Here is a 19,042-nt window from a genome sequence, read left to right on the forward strand (position 1 = left end):
GTGAAAACAGCACTATCTCACCAATCAGAGTAAAGAAAATTTCTATATTGACTCTCGCTAACGGATCCAGATGCGGCCTAGAGCTGTGCAGTAGTAGGACTCATTACTGTATACATGTATATATTCAACTATCGTTTTATATTCTTTAATATATTTATTTATGTGTATATAATTTGCAGAGAGAACTGATATCTATCATTGCATTTGGATCTAAGTGTATAATTACAGTTGATTTTAGAGAAGATGTCTATGTATGTCAACATAATTACTGATAATTGCAACTAAATTTATAGTAACTGTAAAGATAGTATCCAAATTTATAATAATAAATAGGTACGTTCAATATGCTAAATTATTAACAATTATCCACCTATAAACAGATTTGTTTTTGAAATAATAAGCGTTTAATATAACCTTCAAGAAAATCAAAATGCACTGTAAGAACAAGAACATGAGAGTGTTTTAGCATAATAGTCTGCAACAACGCAAAGTAGAATGGTTTTGCACAACTTTAGTAATAATCTAATTAGAACTGCCAGTAATGTATGCATTAGGCAGAAAGAGAGAAATGCCAATAGATGTGCTCGAAGATTATACATGGCATTGCCACATCTTACACCACAAGAGGTAGCGTAACATTAATAATTTCACAATATTTAAAATTTAAATAGGTGTATTTCTAATTTCTTATAGGTAACTACTGTTCTACAAACAAATGAGTATACCAAGGAATTTAATGGGCAAAGTTCTATAAAATATTATGACTCTAATCAATTAGCATCTAATAATCCTATGGAAGATGCTCGATTAGAAGCACAATGTTTACTCACTAAAGGTATAAAAATTACATTAAATATTCTAATAGATATATTTTTCATCTTGTATACATATTACAAATACATATATATTCTAGGAATTTTGTTGGGTGTATTCGATGGCCATGGAGGTAGTGCATGTGCACAAGTGGCATCCCAAAGACTTTTTCATTATATATCTGCTTGTTTGTTACCTAGAAAATTACTTAAACAATATTTAAATACAGTCAATTCGAATAATAAGTTGGAACTTCTGCAGACATTTAATAATAGAACTGAGTTTTGTTTTAGAAATAAAGATCTGTATGAAAAAAGTTTCTTGAATTTTGTGAAAGATCTCATAGAAGCAGAATGTACATCAGAGTTTCAAATGGAAACAGCTTTGGAAAGTGCATTTTTGAGATTAGATAATGATTTATCATACGAGGCGTTATTGAACTTAGGTAAAAAAGATTCAGAAGAATTTTTTGAGATTGCAATGAGTGGCGCTGTAGCTGTTGTTGCACATATAGATGGTCCTCATTTGCACGTTGCTGGAGTAGGTGACTGCCGAGCGGTACTTGGGACGCTTTCCGGTATGATTTGCTTTTAATCAAAGTTAATACTGCTACTCAAGAAAATTAAATGTTTAATGTATGATTAAACCGTAGAAGATGATGGCTGGGCTGCAAAGTTAATGACTGTAGAACACAATACTGATAATCGCGCAGAAGTTGAAAGAATTTTATCTGAACATCCGCCAAACGAAAAATCGACTATAATTAAAATGGAACGACTTCTTGGCCAATTAGCGCCTCTCCGTTCTTTAGGTGATTTCCATTACAAATGGAACAAACAAATTTTACAGGAAGTAGTGTCACATATAGGCGAACCCATAATACCACCAAATTATCATACTCCACCGTATTTGACAGCTAGACCAGAAGTTAAATACCATAGGCTAACACCTAGAGATAAGTTTCTTATAATAGCAAGTGATGGTCTTTGGGATTTAATATCACCTTTGGAAAGTGTGCGTTTAGTCGGCGAACATATGAGCGGGAAAGTAACATTAAGTTCACTACGGTTACCCTGCAGAAACATGAAGCTGTCCGATATAAATAAAATGTTATTGCAGCGTAAAGAAGGATTAAAAAAGAAACCTCTTGACAGCAATGCAGCAACACACCTACTAAGGCACGCGCTTGGTGGAACTGACTATGGTATAGATCACGGAAAATTATCACGCTTATTGACGTTATCTAGTCCAGTAGTACGGATATTCCGTGACGATATCACAGTAACTGTTGTTTATATGGATTCTGAGTTTTTGAGGCATTGTCCTCCTTAAAGAGTTTAAGATTTCTTATTATTTTTATACAATATCTTCCACCAAATTCTAACTTGTTTTCAAACGTTACTGGAGATTACCCTTTCGTCATTGTGTACATCTTGTTATTTATTTAATTAACAATAAAAACATTTTACATTGATATAGTGACCTGTTTCATTGCAAACACATACATATGTATATGTATGTTTTCGTATGTATATCTATATATATACATTTATATATATATATATATCACATACTACATGATCGCGCTCACATAATTCAGTTTATATTATCTAAACTGATTACATTTGTAACTGTTGTGTCTTGAACAAATGCGACAGAGAATATTATAAACAACTCGTCCATACGAGAAAATCTATGCAGGATTGAAAATGATAAAATATACAAATTTCTGAACTATAATTGTAAATATCATTCCGAAATGTGTTAAGTCTACATATGATACAGTTAATTTGTTAGGTACAATCATAGCGTTGATTATAAGATTATCTGAAAACACGCATATTTCAATTTCCTCGTCGCATATTCTATTAATTAATATATAGAAAACAATATCATCTGTATTCTCTGATCAAAATCTAACAGTTCTTCATTTTAAAATATATAGTTCATTCAGTGATATCTATACATTGACAAGTAGTATTCATGAACAAGCATGAAACTTTCACAATGATACTATCATTGTGTATTCGATATTAAAAGGAAATAGAACTGAGAAATAGAGAGAAACTGATACACAAGTACTTGTTGAGTTCACGTGGTTTTATATAAATACTGTGTAGTAGTAGTAGCGGTAATAAAACAAGATGTAAGGCAAGCGCGTGTAACTGAAACATATTTTTGGAAGTGTACATTGATTTACAATTTTATAAAAGTCCAAGTATCAACCTTCTTGACCAAAGTCTTGCTTGAATTTCTCTAGTTTGGTCATATCCTCTTCGTTCACGGTAGGTCGAGTAGTATTCAATGATTTCAACATATCTTTCTAAATATGGAAGTTTGTGTGTTACAATGCATATTAAAAAAATTCTCAATATGAACGCAGTTTGTGTTCGTACTTACCATAGTTAGAGGTGGCTCGTACAATTTGTCTCCTTCGACTTCCATCCAACTCATCTCTATAGCAGCTGGATCCCCAGGTGAACAAGGTGTAAGTAAATCGTCTACTATAACCGCAGGATCTTTCGGCGATGGACCTCTTACGCGTTTAAAATGTGTTGCCATTTGGACTTGTCTTACAGGTTCCATTAACGCTTCTCGAACAATAATACTTATGTCGGCACCTGAATATCCATCAGTTGCTGCTGCCAACTTCTTAAAGTCTTCTTCCATCAAGTGATGAGAAGTACTTCCTAGGTGAATCTTAAACATTATAGCCCTAGCCTGTTCATCGGGTAGGGGAATATAAATTCTCTTCTCAAATCTTCTTCTAATCGCTGCATCTAGTACCCATGGTATATTGGTAGCTCCTAGTACCAGTATGCCATCATTATCAGAGCCAACCCCTGATAAATCATTTCTGCTTATATATTGAAAAAATGACATACATATTCTTAAATTAGAAACTAAATTTCTTATTACCTTGCATTTGAACTAAAAATTCGGTTTTTATTCTCCTTGCAGATTCTGATTCATTATCAGAACGTGACGAACAAAGTGAATCGACCTCATCAATAAATATAATGCTAGGTTTGTGCTGTCGAGCTAAGTCGAACAAATTTTTTACAAGCTTTTCAGACTCGCCGAGCCACTTGCTTACCAAATCGGATGATGATACAGCGAAGAATGTTGAATTATTGGCTTCTGTAGCTACTGCTTTTGCCAAGTATGATTTACCAGTACCTGGTGGCTGGAAATGTCTCCAAATTATTTAAAAAATAATTATGTGAAATTATTAAACATTTTTTGCATAAAAAGTTACCCCAAACAATAAGATACCCTTCCAAGGAATACGTTTTCCTGTGAAGAGGTGAGGGAAACGTATTGGCAAAATAACAGCCTCTTTCAAAGCTTCTTTAGCTCCATCTAATCCAGCAACATCATTCCACTTCACATCTGGTTTTTCAATAATTATTGCTCCCTCTAATTTAGTTTGAAGCTTTTTCTTTTCTGGATCACTATCCGTATCGCTGTCTCCACTATCACTCTTTTTGTCATCAGTTTTAGAATTATCCTCATTTGCTTTTATAGGTTTCTTCTTCCCTTTCTTTAGATAAGCCTTTAACTTTTCAGCTCTTTCCAAATATTGTATACACTTTGCTCTAATACTGTCTTTTGCTCTGTCTCCTTGCGCTTCGTCTAGAAGGATTCATAAAATCTTAAATTAATATTGTTTTAAACAAAAATCGACACCAAAGTAATTAAACAGTACTACTACATTTAATAGCGTGTAGAAAAAATTCGACTCCGTGTTCGTACAACCTAAGTGCTTCTTCATAATTTTTTTTGCGATCTTCTTCCGTCGCTTTGGTAACTATATCTATAGCTTTCTATAAAATATAAAGAAGAAACACAAACAACGATGGTTATAGCTGTTAACTTAGTTTATCGTTAAATACAAAAAAGAAAGTAATGAGTGTTGACAGTTCACCTGCAATGTCGGGCTTAGAGCCATTGTATTATTTTAAAAATTATACCTAACCTTTGTCTTGTTCTAAAGACTGAATATTTACAGAATACAATCGTCACGATACGTCGCAACGTCTCGATAAACTAAGGAAAAGACGGCGATCGAGACGGCGATTTACCACATTGATGGATATGTTGTTTCAATTGATTTCTTTTTATGCGTGGATTTCAATGTATCTATCGTTTGATAACCTTCAAAATTCAGTTGTCCAACGTCACCGCTTGACATATCATATTTGTCACTAACAGCTTCAAAGAGTTTTGAATCTGCATCTGCGATGCAGCGTCCTTCCTTGTTTCGCATTAAATAAAGTCTCATTCACAATGTACGTGCGTATCACCCCAAATGATCACAAAACTTGCTGAAATGTTAAGCATGTGTGTGTACATATGTACGTATGGATATCCAGTAATAAGACCTACTGTGATGCCTCACCATAGTACCCCCATACAGGCCCAATAACGCTCAGAAATATAGGGACAGGTACAGAAATTGTTCTTCTCTAATTGGCTAACGATTGACAGTGAGACAGGTTCCACTACAGATTGGATGTGCAGTAAAATGGTGAGGATGTGCACGCCAGTTTAAAGAGTAAAAATTGCGTGCTGGAGTAGGTCTCATCATCAAATACCCAATCTACATGATATTCAAGAATAAATGCATAAGTAATATATGTACTATATATTAGTGACGAAAAGTTAATTTTCATGTATAACATAATTAAGACGAATAAGCATTGAACTTCTATATACATATATTGTAATAATTCATAGTTTCAAACATTCTTTTCCGGTTTTAAATTAATCCTAATCCACAACATTATGCGATCCTTATAATTTCTTCATTTTTCAAATTAATAAATGTATCAAAATATTATATGTATATATATATACATAATTTGGAATATCCATATCGAAAAAGACAGAAATGAAACCTACTACCGCATGCTTTTCTTACTCCCTAAGCTGGCGCGCACATCCCTACTATTTCATTACGCATCCAATCCGCAATGGATCTTGTCGCAATAGTGAATCGTCAGCTAATCAGAGCAAAGAAAATTTCTATGTACAGCCCCGCTAACGAATCAAGCTGCTGGTCTGGAGATGTACAATGGTAAGGACCCATTACTGCAACTAGGAGATAAACAATGAATGTGCGGCTTACGAATGTGAACGCATGTGCAACAGCTACCTGTCTACGAAGCACCGAGTCCGAAGAGATAAAAACCTCGGGGCTACTTAGAGCTACCGATGGATCATTCTCCGTGTTTGTACCTGTTTCTTATTTTTATTTCAACAGTCGAGTTGGCCTAAATCTTCGATCGAAAAGTTCATTTTAGCGCACTAGAATCTGGCGCAATTTTGATAAACACAAAAAAATGCATGCCGCAACCATATGATAGAAACATTAGTTGAAACTAAGAAATTTGGATTATCGTCGTACAATAGTTTTACAATAAGGGTGCCACCGAAGAGAAACATTTAACCTAAGTATGATTTGCCTATTCATCTTTAACCTTTTTATTTTGTTCTTTTGGTATTTACAAGAATCTTGCATAAATATAGGGGTGTGGCTGACCGGTTCGTTCTTTTATTATTCTAGGCTATGTTCCAAGTCCAATTTAGTTCTAAGATTCGTCTAAGGTTAGGATTCGTATGCAGTTCAAAGGATTATTTTTCATTCTTTGGATGTAGTTAATGTCAACATGTTTTTAGTAATATCTTCAATTTTAAGTCCGAAAAGATCCATATTCTAGAGCGTTACGTAGGTACTTAAAATAATGATTTCAGTCCTTTTGTAATTTTTGTTCAATTTATATAATTTTAATTTTACACCTTTGTAGTAGTCCTATGAATGAACGATTCTGAAATTTTTTCAATTAATGCCTTCATAGCCTTTAATTTTGTAAGCATAGCCTAATTTTCTAAAACGATTTTGTTGAATGGATAGTAATATCCTTATTCTTTTCTACATTTTTCTGTCGCTTACAGTGTACAAAAACTAAGAAGAATTAAATTTTTCCTTAAATTTAAGAAAAAAATTATTGTTTCATGCGTCTAGGTAATATAATATATCAGACATAAGCCAGTAATGTCTGTCCCTTCTTCGTCGTCTAATAAAATAACTGACAGTAAATCAGGTGGTATTAGTCCAAGTCCTGCAGAGGGTATCGAAAGTGTGCCAGGGCCTAGTTCCTTAAAACCTATGCATTCTGTTTTACTACAAGATGGAGAGTCTGAAGATTACGGTGAAGACGGCGAGGAGGAAGAAGACGATACCAGTGAGAAAAATAGTGAAGTAAGTTCTATTTTTCAGTTGCCTGTGTTAAAAAATCGAGACAATCGCAGATTAATACTGTCAAGTTAATATCCATGTATAACGATATTAGATTAGTGAAAATGGGATATTCTGTGACACGGAATGCGAACCTGACATTGACAGTACTAACTGTTCGTTGTCTGCATCACAAACACAATCTCTTGCACAAAGGGTACAGAGTCCTATTTTACATACTTGTGTACCACTGGATGTTGTTCAACCTCAAAGAAAACGTAGAAGTGAAACAGAATCAAGTTTACCTTGTAAAAAGCATAGTCCAGAAGATAAATCACATTCGATGTAAGTACTATAGAAATGACAAATTAAAATGTTCTTTTTTCAATAAATTATTGTATACAACGTTTCGTATTTTCAGGATCATTAAAAAATTAGACGACAAAAGTAAGCATATGAGGTGTGTTATTCCAACAAAAGATAATCCACCACCTGAAATGAGTGATTGGCTTCTTCAATTTCAGGTACGAGAAGACCTAGTTAAAGAATTAAATATGTATCTCGTTTTTGAAATAAGTTAAAACCTCATAATATCAATATTAATTGCAGAGGTGGTCAAACGCGGAAAGAATGTTAGCTATAGACGAATTAATTGAAAGATGCGAACCTACGCAAGTGCGGCATATGATGCAAGTGATAGAACCTCAGTTCCAGAGAGATTTCATATCATTACTGCCAAAGGAGTTGGCCTTATCGGTATTAGCTTTCCTAGAGCCGAGAGATCTTTTGCGTGCAGCACAGACGTGTCGTAATTGGCGATTTCTTGCTGACGATAATTTACTGTGGAAAGAAAAATGCAGAGCGGCTGGAATAGAAAATCTAAGAGACTTACCTCCTATGAAACGAAAGAATAGTCGAAATTCTGGTAATACATCGTCACCATGGAAACAGGCTTACATGAGACAGCACAATATTAAAATGAATTGGAGAACAAAACCAATTCGTACACCCAAAGTTTTAAAAGGTCACGATGATCATGTGATTACTTGTCTCCAATTCTCTGGTAATCGCATAGTGAGTGGTTCAGATGACAATACTCTTAAAGTGTGGTCTGCTGTTACAGGCAAGGTAAAATCAATCATATCTTTTCATGTCATGCAATTTTGGTTACTTTTTACTTGTTGTCACATTGTATTCATTTCCTTGCAGTGTTTGAGAACATTAGTAGGGCACACCGGTGGTGTATGGTCCTCTCAAATGGCTGGTACTACTGTGATCAGTGGTAGTACAGATCGTACTTTAAAAGTATGGAATGCTGAAACCGGCCTATGTATTCATACTTTATATGGTCACACGTCTACAGTGAGATGTATGCATTTACACGGTAATAAAGTCGTTAGCGGTAGTAGGGATGCTACATTAAGGGTGTGGCAAGTAGATACCGGCGAATGTTTACACGTGCTCGTTGGACATTTGGCAGCTGTTAGATGTGTGCAATACGATGGAAAGTTGGTAGTCAGTGGAGCTTACGATTATGTGGTTAAAGTTTGGAATCCGGAACGCGAGGAGTGCCTTCATACTCTACAAGGACATACAAATCGTGTTTATTCCCTCCAAGTAAGCAACATTACATGAGTAACAATGCGTTTAACAATTCTTGTTACAACGTTTTATAAGGGTTTTCAAAGAAAAGGTTTATAGATTGACAGAGATTGTTATATTTGTTCCACATTCTACATGATTTATTTTTTTTATGCCAGTTTGACGGTGTACACGTTGTTAGCGGTTCTCTGGATACAAGCATAAGAGTATGGGAAGTTGAAACTGGTGCATGTAGGCATACGTTAATGGGACATCAATCGCTCACATCAGGAATGGAATTACGTAATAATATTTTGGTGTCTGGAAACGCGGACTCAACAGTGAAAGTTTGGGATATTGTTAGTGGACATTGTCTTCAAACACTTTCTGGGCCAAACAAGCATCAGTCTGCTGTCACTTGTCTCCAATTTAACAGTCACTTTGTGATTACTTCATCCGACGATGGCACGGTCAAATTATGGGACGTTAAAACTGGTTCGTTTTCACTTTATTGAAAAATTTGACTGTACTGTTTTATTGTTCTTATGAATACTCTAGAATTTATTTCATCTTTTCAGGCGATTTTATAAGAAATTTGGTAGCACTGGAAAGCGGTGGAAGTGGTGGTGTTGTGTGGAGAATACGTGCAAGTGATACAAAACTGGTGTGTGCAGTGGGTAGTCGTAATGGCACAGAGGAGACCAAACTTCTTGTACTCGACTTTGATGTAGAGGTAAAATAGTGCACTTCTTTGGAGATGAAACTGCCCTCCTCTATGACTTCTGTACATACTCTGATTAGGTAGCGCAAACAATCTCTTGTACAATGATTCATGTATTACGTGGCGTGATTGTGATAAGAATGTATGTCGATAACCTGAAGGGAGATCAGAAAAAGTCAGGCGTGATTCTATAGTTGCTGTAAATGATCTCCGAAGTGGTAGACCGTTCAAACCGATGGCATTAATTATATTAATTATGGAGTGTATTAATCATGGTGTACAAATATGAAATATGAAATTTCAAAGACTTAACAAATTATGAAGAACGAGGAGCTTATCAGTGTACTATTGTATTATTGCTGTTATGAAATCTAAAGGAAATCGCTAGTAATTTAAATGAAATCAGCCCACGTTAAACATTACAATTAAATAACGATTTGTACGGGCGTTTAGGAAAGTATTTTTAAACTACAAAAAGAAAGATTTCTTACCGTATTTGCCAAGCTTGTAGATCAAGAAAATATTGCTTAAAGAATCTCAAATTTTCAAAACTAAATGGAAAGTTCCAATGAAAGATAAAACAAAAATCACAGAAAAAGCAAAAGATTCAAATAAAATTATGAATTTGGATAAATATAATAATAACAGTAAAATAAATGACCAAGTTGGTACATATTTTTTTAGTTATATTGATTACTGTGAGAATTATAAATGTATCTAATGTTTTTGATTTAAAGACTCTTTTTATGAGAATCATTGCAATTTCTAATATTTCATTTGTATCAGTGTTATCTTGCATTAGAACTTATAACATTTTTTTATTTTATTCGTTGTTCGAAATATTAATCGTATTACTAGCAACGAATTTGCGAAATAATTTTATATAGGGAACAACATTCAATGTTATTCGACTTTGTAAAATTTGCAAATTGTACCACGATCGTTTCTTATCAATTGACACATATCTACATGTATTAAAATTGTAGTGCATTTCCTATGGTTAAGTTATTGTTGATTACAAGTAACCATATGAAAATATTTACAAATTTTCGAATACCTTAAAATTTCAAATTCTGTTTTCTTGAGATATGATTACTGATTTTTTTAATTATTTAATAGTATAAATACTTGTCCGAGAATTAATGAATACTGTTTACTATTTTCGTATCTTTATACATGTAGATATTGTTTCCACGTTTATGTAAAGATAATTGAAAGGTTGTAGTACAATATGTAGCAGTGTTTTGTTCGTCACAAATATTTTTCAGACGTTCAATTATTTTCTGCACATGAAGCATTAGAAATTTATTTGGCAGTCAATCGAACAACCAGAATTATTCCGTGATAGTAATTTAATTGGATTATCGAAGCGTTAATATTTAAATAAAGTATATTAATTTGGACAGTAGTAACGACGATTAGTCTGATTTTGCTATGGACAATAATAAGAATTGCAGACTTTCCTGTGCAATATACACGAATAATTGAGTAAATTATTATCGGTTAATATACAAGAACAGCAAGTACAAATACTAAAATTCTTTGAGGTACCATAGGATTACGCATAAAATTTTTCATTCAAGATTTACTGTCATAAAAATTAAATATATTTTACAAAAATGATATTTTATTCGCTGGTAAACAAATCGAATGTGTACATATTGTCTGTAATCGAAAATCGTGTAAATGCAATTTTTATTATTGAACTTAGGATATTCAAAGAATCGTGTTTTATTTGTATATTGCTCAATAGTTTATATTTGTAATGATGTGTTATTTGTTGTATCATTTTTTATAAGAAATAGAAAATGTTGCTGCATTTTAAATTTTGTTATCTCTCGTTTTTTTAATCATTTTGACAATTCTAAGCGGTATTAGATACTTCGATTTTTCACAGAAAAATCATGTTTCAACGACAATAACAAATGTACATTCTGAACATGGAACGTGTAAAAACTGATTCTTTTCCTGTATATACTCCTTTTGAACTGTGTAGAGGCCACCACATCTACATCGATAGACAAATATGTCTTGTTCATTATCTACCATTTCCAGTTTATTAACTAATATTCTTGCGTATACCGGGGTATTTTCCGAATCTAGCTCAATTTGTTTTCGCACAGCGTCGTATTCTCTTCTTGATTTTGAATCACACAATACATTCCAAGCTTCCTTGATACGCTGAAACTTTATTCCGTCAGGTTCCAATAGATTTTTGTCGGGATGATATTTTAAAGCTAACGCATGATATGCACGTTTTATGTCTTCGGCGGTAGATTCCTTCGTACAGCCAAGTATATCGTAATAATCTATCGAATTCGCAGCGTACATGTTCTCTCTTTATATCAATGACGTCGTAATTATGGAATATGTATTTGCAAATTTACTTGGTGCACATAAACCAAGGGAAATATTTGGCAAACCTAAGAAACGTTAAACGCATTACGTATCACACCCATGGTATCTTCGTGTATCATTTCATACACCTGAGATTATAAACATGTGCACAATCGTGCATGCGAGGTTAAAGAACGCCAAATGTTTAGCAGTACAAAATGTGTTTCACAATAGAAGAGAATTAGGATACATATTGTTTTTAGGTTTGTATTCGCAACGATATTTGTATCAGTATCGGCAAGGATTTACATAACCAAACACAATTAAAATAAACGTGTTTATGTTTTTTTTTCGTGAAAATAAGTTATCAACGACTGACTACTATAGTACATATTTAGCCCTCTGCTGGTAAGTCTAGGAAACCTAATGGTAAAGATTCGAATACGAATCGATCGTCTCCTTCATTTTGTTGACGATAAAAAAAGCTACAAATGAAATTGCACAATATAATTACGAAAACATTGAAAATTTGATTTGATTATGATACGAAGAGTGTAATAAGAACAGCAATAAATTTCTATTCGAAAATAGAATAAAATAGAATGTACACATATGTTAATATAAAGATACATGCTGCTACTTCTGTACATTTACTTGTGTCGATAATAAATTTACATCAAACACTTTTCATTAGGTTTACTCAAGCTGAAATACACAAATACGTTCAACCATGAAACATATTTAATTGTTAATATAAAAAGAACGATGCGTTGTCGATACGCTCAAGTTTCAGACCTATCTACCGAATGTTGAACTTTGTATGAGATAAGTATAAATGTAGCTAATCTACATTTGTATATAGTTAATAACTTGACACATGTACACGTCGATATATGCAATATCGTAATAACGCAAAAATAATAATTACCAAACAATTTAAAATGTTTCGTCCAGGCTAATATTGTTTACAGAATATTCGAATTATATTAAACAAAAAACATCGTCAAGAAATTGCAGGTAACCGTTCGATCGACTTAAAGTCGTCGCAAAAGTCAAATCGATACGGACTAGCGGAAACTGTTCCGGTTTTGTTATTTTATTCAAGGATCAACAGTCTTCCATGCAAGATTGAGAAATTTTTTTGTTGAACGACTAGTTCCCAAATGAATGACTCATAATTGAATTTACAGATTTTACTAACAAACTTTTGGCAGGCCAACTGCATTTTAAAACAAATTTCCGCTAAAAAGAGTATCAGAAGATGAAATTCGCAGAAAAGGAGACGTCGTGACTCGATCACAAAATATTAAAAAATTCCTTATTGAATCGATTGATTGGTTTCAATGACTACGGTAAACGTTGAAACCTGAAAACTGCCATCGTCTTTCCATATTGGCTCCAATTCCAAATAAATCTTGTTTAAAGACTTGTGGAAATCGTTGCATTAGCGCTTCCACTTCATTCGGTTTAATTCCAGGTTCCATTTTTTGTAGATAGGACCATAGATAATCTACACTCGCACCGAACGGATGAATATGCAAAAACGTCGCTATTAATCCTGAAATCCCAAGGTGAGACAGGTCTCGGTTTTACAGAAATTTAAAGTAAAAATTTGAAGAATGGATCAAAAATTAAAAATGTTTGAAAAGTACCTATAAGCTTAGCATCCTTTTGGGTAATTTGAACCGAACTAGATGTTAAAGTCAATTGTTTCGGAGTTCGGGGTTCCTCATTTATGTCGTCGTCTTTATCCAACGTAATAATTTCGCTTTCTCTGGGTTCTTCCTTTTTAGTGGCATTCAATTTCACGGTCAGATCTTTGATCTTTTGATCATCTTGCGCTTGCTGTTTTCTTGATTGCATCAATTGCTCTTGCATTCCTTTTAAAGTTTGTTGTAACATTTTCATTTGTTTTTCCTTGGCATCAATGTCGCTTTTTGTCTCAGATTTTAGTAAATCAACCTATAAAACATAATTCTGTATTTGTTTGCATTGATCCATTGGAGTGGAGACTGCCGTGCAGCGATTCAAATGAACAAGCATTGTCACCTCGTTTTTGTAGGCTTCCAATTGACATCGAAGGCTATCGTTTTCTTCCTTGAGTGCTTGCAGTCTTTCAGAATCGTCGTGAACGTCCGATTGATTCCTCGATTTCTTGCGTTGCGGCTCTTCCTCGGAATCAGATACTTCCATTTCTCCTTCGCCCTCCATCAAACTCTCTTCCAGTTGAACCGCTTTGATTTCCTGCCATCGTAAGAATCAGTCATCAAATTAATTTCAGTTCAAATCGTTCGAAGAAGATAACACCAAAAACATGCCATATATATAAATATATATATGTATATGTATATATATGTATGTGTTTTTTGCGGTATCGATTCGTCTCGCTGAATCTCTGATTTTCGAAATTGAATTGGTAGCACGAGGTTTTCAGTATTTTGAAACACGACAAGGGGTTGGATCCCGATACAGGTTTCCAGCGTGAAGAATTCGCGGTCAAGGTGCCGGTAGTCGGGTAATCGAGTAATTGGGTAATCGGATAATCGGGTGGTGGAGTCGTACCCGTTGACAAAGAACGCGCGCTTACCTGTCTGAACCACCATGTCGTACAGATAGAACTTAAATCTTATACAGAAGTGCATTGTTATCCTAAAATGGGACTGTAATGCAATTCTTTCGACCGATCCGATGTTTTAGAGATAATTAACATAACGTATTAAAAACATACGTGTGCGATTTTATGTACCGAAAAGCTGTGAGTTCACCATTCTTCTCAAATACTATGAGAAATATATTTCGTTGAACAAAAAAAGTGAAAGATAGGAAGGAAAAAGAAAGAAAGAAAGAAAGAAAGAAAGAGGAGTAACGAGCGTGAGAATAAAAAATTTGGTGTGTCCTAGAAAGTTGTTGAAACTTTTGTGTGCGTTGTTTCAAGAACAATAGTATCCTGAGAATGTCTTCCGATGCAGAAAGGAAGAGAGGTGTACCCTGCATTTGTTCCGCGGTTTTGCAGCAAACATCCGACATCCGTGATCCATGAAATCGAATTGTTGCTGATCTTACAAGTATTTGGATCAGTAATTGGTTGGTTCGATTACCTGTTCGCTCCAGTCAATTGTACCCGTTCGACATAAGCGGGACTAGTGGAAGGAACTCTACCCGTCCGTTACCTTTTTACATTCCGATAATCCGAAAATGTTTACAAGACCGATCATACAGAGAAAGCGTGTGTGTCTGACCAGATTTGAAAAGCCGTTGTCAACACGTTCGCTCAAACGTACTTACCTTCGTCTTGGAAAAATAAAAGAATTTGCAAAACGCGCGATCATCCTGTTTAGGCTGATCGCGTGAATGCAAAAAAAAGCTTTGTCTCTCTTTGCGACTGGTTGATAAGACTTTGCCCGTGATCGATTACAGATCTCAGTTGCCGTCTAATTGTAAAGAAAGTAACGTGAGTTGGTCACGCTGCTGGCGTGAAAATGCAAATACATACCGAGGATTGTTTCTTCCACATTTCGATGTTCTTCCGCTGAGCCTTTGTGAAGTGATCCCAGACCTTCTTGTGGCTGGCCGCAGTAAACACGCGTTCAATCTGACTGACTGTTGATGACATGGTCGCATGTTGCATACAAAAACACAACAAATCTTCTGTTGTATACCCTGCTTGAAACTCTACGTTCGTTTTGGTCTAATATGTTACACTCGTTATAGCAATCTATACTTGACTTTGTTAAAGAACTCTCTGATTGTCCTCTCTATCCTCCCTCTATTCTATTGTCCACATATATTTGCATCGTATACATTCCACACAGAACAGATCTCGACATTAGTCTGGAACCCCTATTGCTATCGTATCATCAATATCATTGATATCGTTGATATTATTATGGTATTTGAATGAAATCAACTAGAAATCGTGCTATATACAACTCTACAAACTGTTGCCATTTAATTACTTGCACCTGTATGATACAAGAGACATGTAATATATCGAAACATTCGAACCGATTTCATTATACCGAAGATCCCTTTTGAGTTGTTCCGATTCGGCATCCAATCAGCCAAACTTTTCAACATGTCACAATCACTGGCTATTTCCCTTGGGAAAAATACGCGCAATGTTTATACGCCTAACAACTTACAACATGTAGAGTCTTCCAACGTAAACGTTAAGACGATCTTGAGCTACGATTCCTGTGACGAGATTAAATGAACAGAAAAACAAGAGATATCTTTCGCGGTATTCTGAATAGTGCATAATCGCATAATTCCTTTATTACGCCTGTGCGGGAATGGTAGCACAATATCGTCTCTGTGACAAATGTTTAGCCCATCACCATTAATCCTTAGCATTGCAAGCATGCAACTCTTAGATACACTAAGTCTCTAGAAAATTAAATCTCGTGATAGATTTGTGCTTCTGCTGTCTTTTTCGTTCGACGCTTCGTTCACCGTTAGCGCCTAGATGTACTCGTATAGTAACCGACAGTAGTAGACAGGATTTCTTCACCCACCTTAGATTTTCTCCTACTATCTTTGGTTCGATCCTTCTACCGAGATGTCCTGATTGTGCATTCACCGACCATTCTCGTCACGTAATCAATTTCTTACGGTAAAATACAATACAATACAATATGATACGATAAGATACTATACGATACGGTACACCTGATGTTGGAACTCAACGAGGATGAAATAAGCAATTTTTCAATAGATTCGTATTAATTATCGATCCGATTTTCTATCGAACAAGCTTTTTCACTGTAATATGCATTAATACGCATTTCATATTCAATATTAAATTAAACATTTTATCCAATTTTATCTTCTAGCCTCTGAATTTTCTTTAAATGTCAAGATCTTTAATATCAGAAACAACGTACCTTTCGTACCTACTATAACACGAAATACTGCAGTCGTTATAGTACATTTTGTCTCAGAATTTTTACCAATGATGGAAGAAGAAGAAGAAAAAGAAGAAGAAGAGAAGTAGAGTACTCGGTTTTGTTAACACAAGACAAGACGCGCGATATTCTGAAGTAATTGCATTTGCCTGCTTGTCACAGGACTTGTCCTTACTTTATGGCAAAAAAAAACTTACCAGACAAAGCAATATGTATGTGGATTTGCTCTTGTGTACACAAAAGATGTACAATGGTACAGAGCTGTGATGTAACAAAAGAATCATAAATTGTATAAACGTACATTGTATTAGGAGTCCTTGCATCCTGCCCTTCATTAATTCTTTCGCCTTCTGCAGTTCCTCTTCGTACGCAACCTTTTCCGTAAGTAATCGTCGAACGTGAGAATTTGTCGACTGAATCATCGAATAAAACGTGTTGGCGTTGCGCTTAGTACAATCCCCGCGTTCGAGCCACGTCACGACAACCTGAACCAATTAAAATCATACGTACACGAATTAGCAATTAATTTATTCGCGTCATATATCATTACATAGCACTGCAGTAGTAACATTTTTTTTTTGTTACTTACTTGTACCGCTTTCATAAATGTATCGTCTTGTTTGATTTTTTCGCAAATGTTCGACGCCTCGTGGTCCGTGTAATGTACAACCGGAGGTGGACTAGACGGAGCTCGTTGCCTTTCCTGCTCGACTCTTTCTCTATGTCGTTGTTCTCTTTGTAGTTGACGTTGTCTGCATTCCCATTCGTATTGATCGTCTCTAGCCTACATTTATTGAAATTTTGATAGTATATTACTATAATATTATACAATTAAGCAATCGGAAAAACATAGAATGCGTGTGCGGAATGCTGACCTGAGCGAAGTCTACGTGAAGCCTCCCTGTATTCATGGAATCACCGCTAGATCCTATTCTAACTCTGTACCCGGACAAGTAGATAGCCGCATCGACGCTGCTTTCAAGTACAAAACGAATGTGACAAAAATTTTTCTTCGAAAGACGCAATGTCGTTATCTCTCCGCACCTTTCGAATATTTCTTGAATGATCGTTTCTGTAATATTTTCTGGCAAACCTGGAACCAATTCAAGCATTTTGAAAAAATAGGATCTTTTTACACTTCAATACGGTGCACAATGTACAAAGATATCATTGTACATAATGACAAAGAAATAAAGAAGAAATACCTCCCACAAAAATTGTTCTGCACCCTGGAGGCCTTTCTCTGGTCGTTGGCGGCGGTGCATTTGGATTCGGTGGGAACAGAGTACAACTTTTACAATGTATGATTTCTTTGGTACCTTGTGTTGCCGTCGGTGGTGGTGGTAGAGCACCGGTCATTATTTGAGCAGCATCGCTCATTATTTGTTCTGGTCCTAATATCTGTGCTCCAATCATACTACCATCGTGCGACATCATTCCCATACTCATAGGACCATAACTATGCGTGTGACCCATGTGCGGACCAAGGGTCATTTCGCTCATCATAGGTCCCATTGGTCCCATAGGACCCATACCCATTACAGAATATCCTACACCCATTCCCCAAACTCCCGTAGCTTGTTCCATTTGAGCACCTATATTCGAGGTTCCACTGGTATTTGATGATGGAGGAAGTTCATTACCGTTTGAATTATTATTATGACTACTATTGTTACTCGTCGAGGATTTTATACCACCTCGTTCTTCTGGTCTTCGTTCCTCTCTTCTATCCCTATCATTTCTTTCTTCTCTTCTTTCCCGATCTCTTTCCCTTCTGTCACTTCTTTCGCTTCTAGATCTATGATTATTGATCATGCAAAAGTAAATAAAATGCACATGTAATATTATGATAGACTATTGTAGTAGAGGAAAGAAGGAAGTAAAGAAGAAAACCTTCTATTATCTCGATTATCTCTAGCCTCCCTGTTCTCTCTTTCTCGTCTAATATCATTCTTTTCAGTTCTTTTATCGTTATTGTCATCTGAAGACTCTCTGGCAAGCGGAGGTTGATTTTTATTTGTGCTAAATTCTAAAGGTGAATCATTCATTCCAGGCAGTGGCATCGGCGGTGGTAGCGGAGGAAATCCTTGACTAGCTAATTCCATAAAACTTTGTGGTCCTGCGATCGGAGCAAGGGGCCCCATAGGTCCCATACCTAGAAATAAATGATTTTTCTAAATGATGTTAATCGCTTACTCGACAAAGTGACTGTAATCCTTCAATGATATAACAAATTATGTGAAAAACGGAATAACGGCATAGATGAACGATTATACGTACCCATTGGTGGCATAGCAGCCGTTGGTACACCCGGAAAATTATACGCCATCTTTACTGAATTGTTTTACCTTCGGCAACTACGCCTCCAGTTACAATTACAAATGACAAGAAAATAAGAGAAATGAATTTATTTGTTAAGAATCCTAGATCATATCAGTAGTGCAA

The 19,042-nt window shown here is 35.2% G+C and overlaps 4 protein-coding genes across 10 annotated transcripts; 2 read left to right on the plus strand and 2 right to left on the minus strand.

Annotated features, from left to right (window-relative positions):
- The first annotated feature begins 78 nt into the window (after positions 1 to 78).
- Positions 79 to 2,287, plus strand: Pdp (pyruvate dehydrogenase [acetyl-transferring]-phosphatase 1-like protein, mitochondrial). Of its 4 annotated transcripts, XM_078186181.1 has the most exons (6): positions 79 to 116; positions 180 to 333; positions 422 to 627; positions 694 to 835; positions 914 to 1,390; positions 1,466 to 2,287. In XM_078186181.1, the coding sequence occupies exons 3-6, from the start codon at positions 496 to 498 to the stop codon at positions 2,143 to 2,145; spliced, it is 1,431 nt and encodes a 476-aa protein (XP_078042307.1). In that variant the 5' UTR covers positions 79 to 116; positions 180 to 333; positions 422 to 495; the 3' UTR covers positions 2,146 to 2,287. The 4 variants fall into 4 exon arrangements, with proteins under 4 accessions (XP_078042307.1, XP_078042306.1, XP_078042308.1 ...); XM_078186180.1 differs by having other exon boundaries at positions 90 to 333; XM_078186182.1 differs by having other exon boundaries at positions 90 to 627.
- A 682-nt stretch (positions 2,288 to 2,969) lies between these two features.
- On the minus strand, positions 2,970 to 5,143 carry Vps4 (vacuolar protein sorting 4). Its single transcript, XM_078186184.1, has 6 exons — positions 4,742 to 5,143; positions 4,529 to 4,640; positions 4,073 to 4,449; positions 3,733 to 4,000; positions 3,214 to 3,656; positions 2,970 to 3,136 (listed from the first exon to the last, which is right to left on the minus strand). The coding sequence occupies exons 1-6, from the start codon at positions 4,763 to 4,765 to the stop codon at positions 3,035 to 3,037; spliced, it is 1,326 nt and encodes a 441-aa protein (XP_078042310.1). The 5' UTR covers positions 4,766 to 5,143; the 3' UTR covers positions 2,970 to 3,034.
- Positions 5,144 to 6,114: 971 nt separating this feature from the next.
- Positions 6,115 to 10,764, plus strand: Ago (F-box and WD-40 domain protein 7). Of its 4 annotated transcripts, none has more exons than XM_078184745.1 (8): positions 6,115 to 6,548; positions 6,842 to 7,078; positions 7,170 to 7,399; positions 7,476 to 7,578; positions 7,664 to 8,182; positions 8,264 to 8,671; positions 8,815 to 9,130; positions 9,214 to 10,764. In XM_078184745.1, the coding sequence occupies exons 2-8, from the start codon at positions 6,872 to 6,874 to the stop codon at positions 9,375 to 9,377; spliced, it is 1,947 nt and encodes a 648-aa protein (XP_078040871.1). In that variant the 5' UTR covers positions 6,115 to 6,548; positions 6,842 to 6,871; the 3' UTR covers positions 9,378 to 10,764. The 4 variants fall into 4 exon arrangements, with proteins under 4 accessions (XP_078040871.1, XP_078040869.1, XP_078040870.1 ...); XM_078184743.1 differs by having other exon boundaries at positions 6,115 to 6,270; positions 6,383 to 7,078; XM_078184744.1 differs by having other exon boundaries at positions 6,115 to 6,270.
- A 919-nt stretch (positions 10,765 to 11,683) lies between these two features.
- On the minus strand, positions 11,684 to 19,011 carry LOC144472058 (ecto-NOX disulfide-thiol exchanger 2). Its single transcript, XM_078184742.1, has 10 exons — positions 18,878 to 19,011; positions 18,491 to 18,752; positions 17,803 to 18,395; positions 17,473 to 17,690; positions 17,187 to 17,381; positions 16,899 to 17,082; positions 15,187 to 15,293; positions 13,743 to 13,937; positions 13,346 to 13,655; positions 11,684 to 13,251 (listed from the first exon to the last, which is right to left on the minus strand). The coding sequence occupies exons 1-10, from the start codon at positions 18,924 to 18,926 to the stop codon at positions 13,034 to 13,036; spliced, it is 2,331 nt and encodes a 776-aa protein (XP_078040868.1). The 5' UTR covers positions 18,927 to 19,011; the 3' UTR covers positions 11,684 to 13,033.
- Between the last annotated feature and the right edge of the window lie 31 nt (positions 19,012 to 19,042).

The sequence above is a fragment of the Augochlora pura genome, chromosome 7 (assembly GCF_028453695.1).
Source record: "Augochlora pura isolate Apur16 chromosome 7, APUR_v2.2.1, whole genome shotgun sequence".
In the NCBI taxonomy this organism is placed as follows: Eukaryota; Metazoa; Arthropoda; class Insecta; order Hymenoptera; family Halictidae; genus Augochlora; species Augochlora pura.

Coding starts and splice junctions, on each gene's coding strand:
- Pdp (XM_078186181.1), top strand. CDS start 496: ATGGTTTTGCACAACTTTAGTAATAATCTAATTAGAACTGCCAGTAAT. Junction 628..693: donor CACATCTTACACCACAAGAG/GTAGCGTAACAT, acceptor AATTTCTTATAG/GTAACTACTGTTCTACAAAC. Junction 1,391..1,465: donor GGTACTTGGGACGCTTTCCG/GTATGATTTGCT, acceptor ATTAAACCGTAG/AAGATGATGGCTGGGCTGCA.
- Vps4 (XM_078186184.1), bottom strand. CDS start 4,765: ATGGCTCTAAGCCCGACATTGCAG. Junction 4,450..4,528: donor TTTTCTACACGCTATTAAAT/GTAGTAGTACTG, acceptor GAATCCTTCTAG/ACGAAGCGCAAGGAGACAGA. Junction 4,001..4,072: donor AGGGTATCTTATTGTTTGGG/GTAACTTTTTAT, acceptor AGACATTTCCAG/CCACCAGGTACTGGTAAATC.
- Ago (XM_078184745.1), top strand. CDS start 6,872: ATGTCTGTCCCTTCTTCGTCGTCTAATAAAATAACTGACAGTAAATCA. Junction 7,579..7,663: donor ATTGGCTTCTTCAATTTCAG/GTACGAGAAGAC, acceptor TATTAATTGCAG/AGGTGGTCAAACGCGGAAAG. Junction 8,672..8,814: donor ATCGTGTTTATTCCCTCCAA/GTAAGCAACATT, acceptor TTTTTATGCCAG/TTTGACGGTGTACACGTTGT.
- LOC144472058 (XM_078184742.1), bottom strand. CDS start 18,926: ATGGCGTATAATTTTCCGGGTGTACCAACGGCTGCTATGCCACCAATG. Junction 18,396..18,490: donor GATAATCGAGATAATAGAAG/GTTTTCTTCTTT, acceptor CAATAATCATAG/ATCTAGAAGCGAAAGAAGTG. Junction 13,252..13,345: donor AAAGGATGCTAAGCTTATAG/GTACTTTTCAAA, acceptor TTGGGATTTCAG/GATTAATAGCGACGTTTTTG.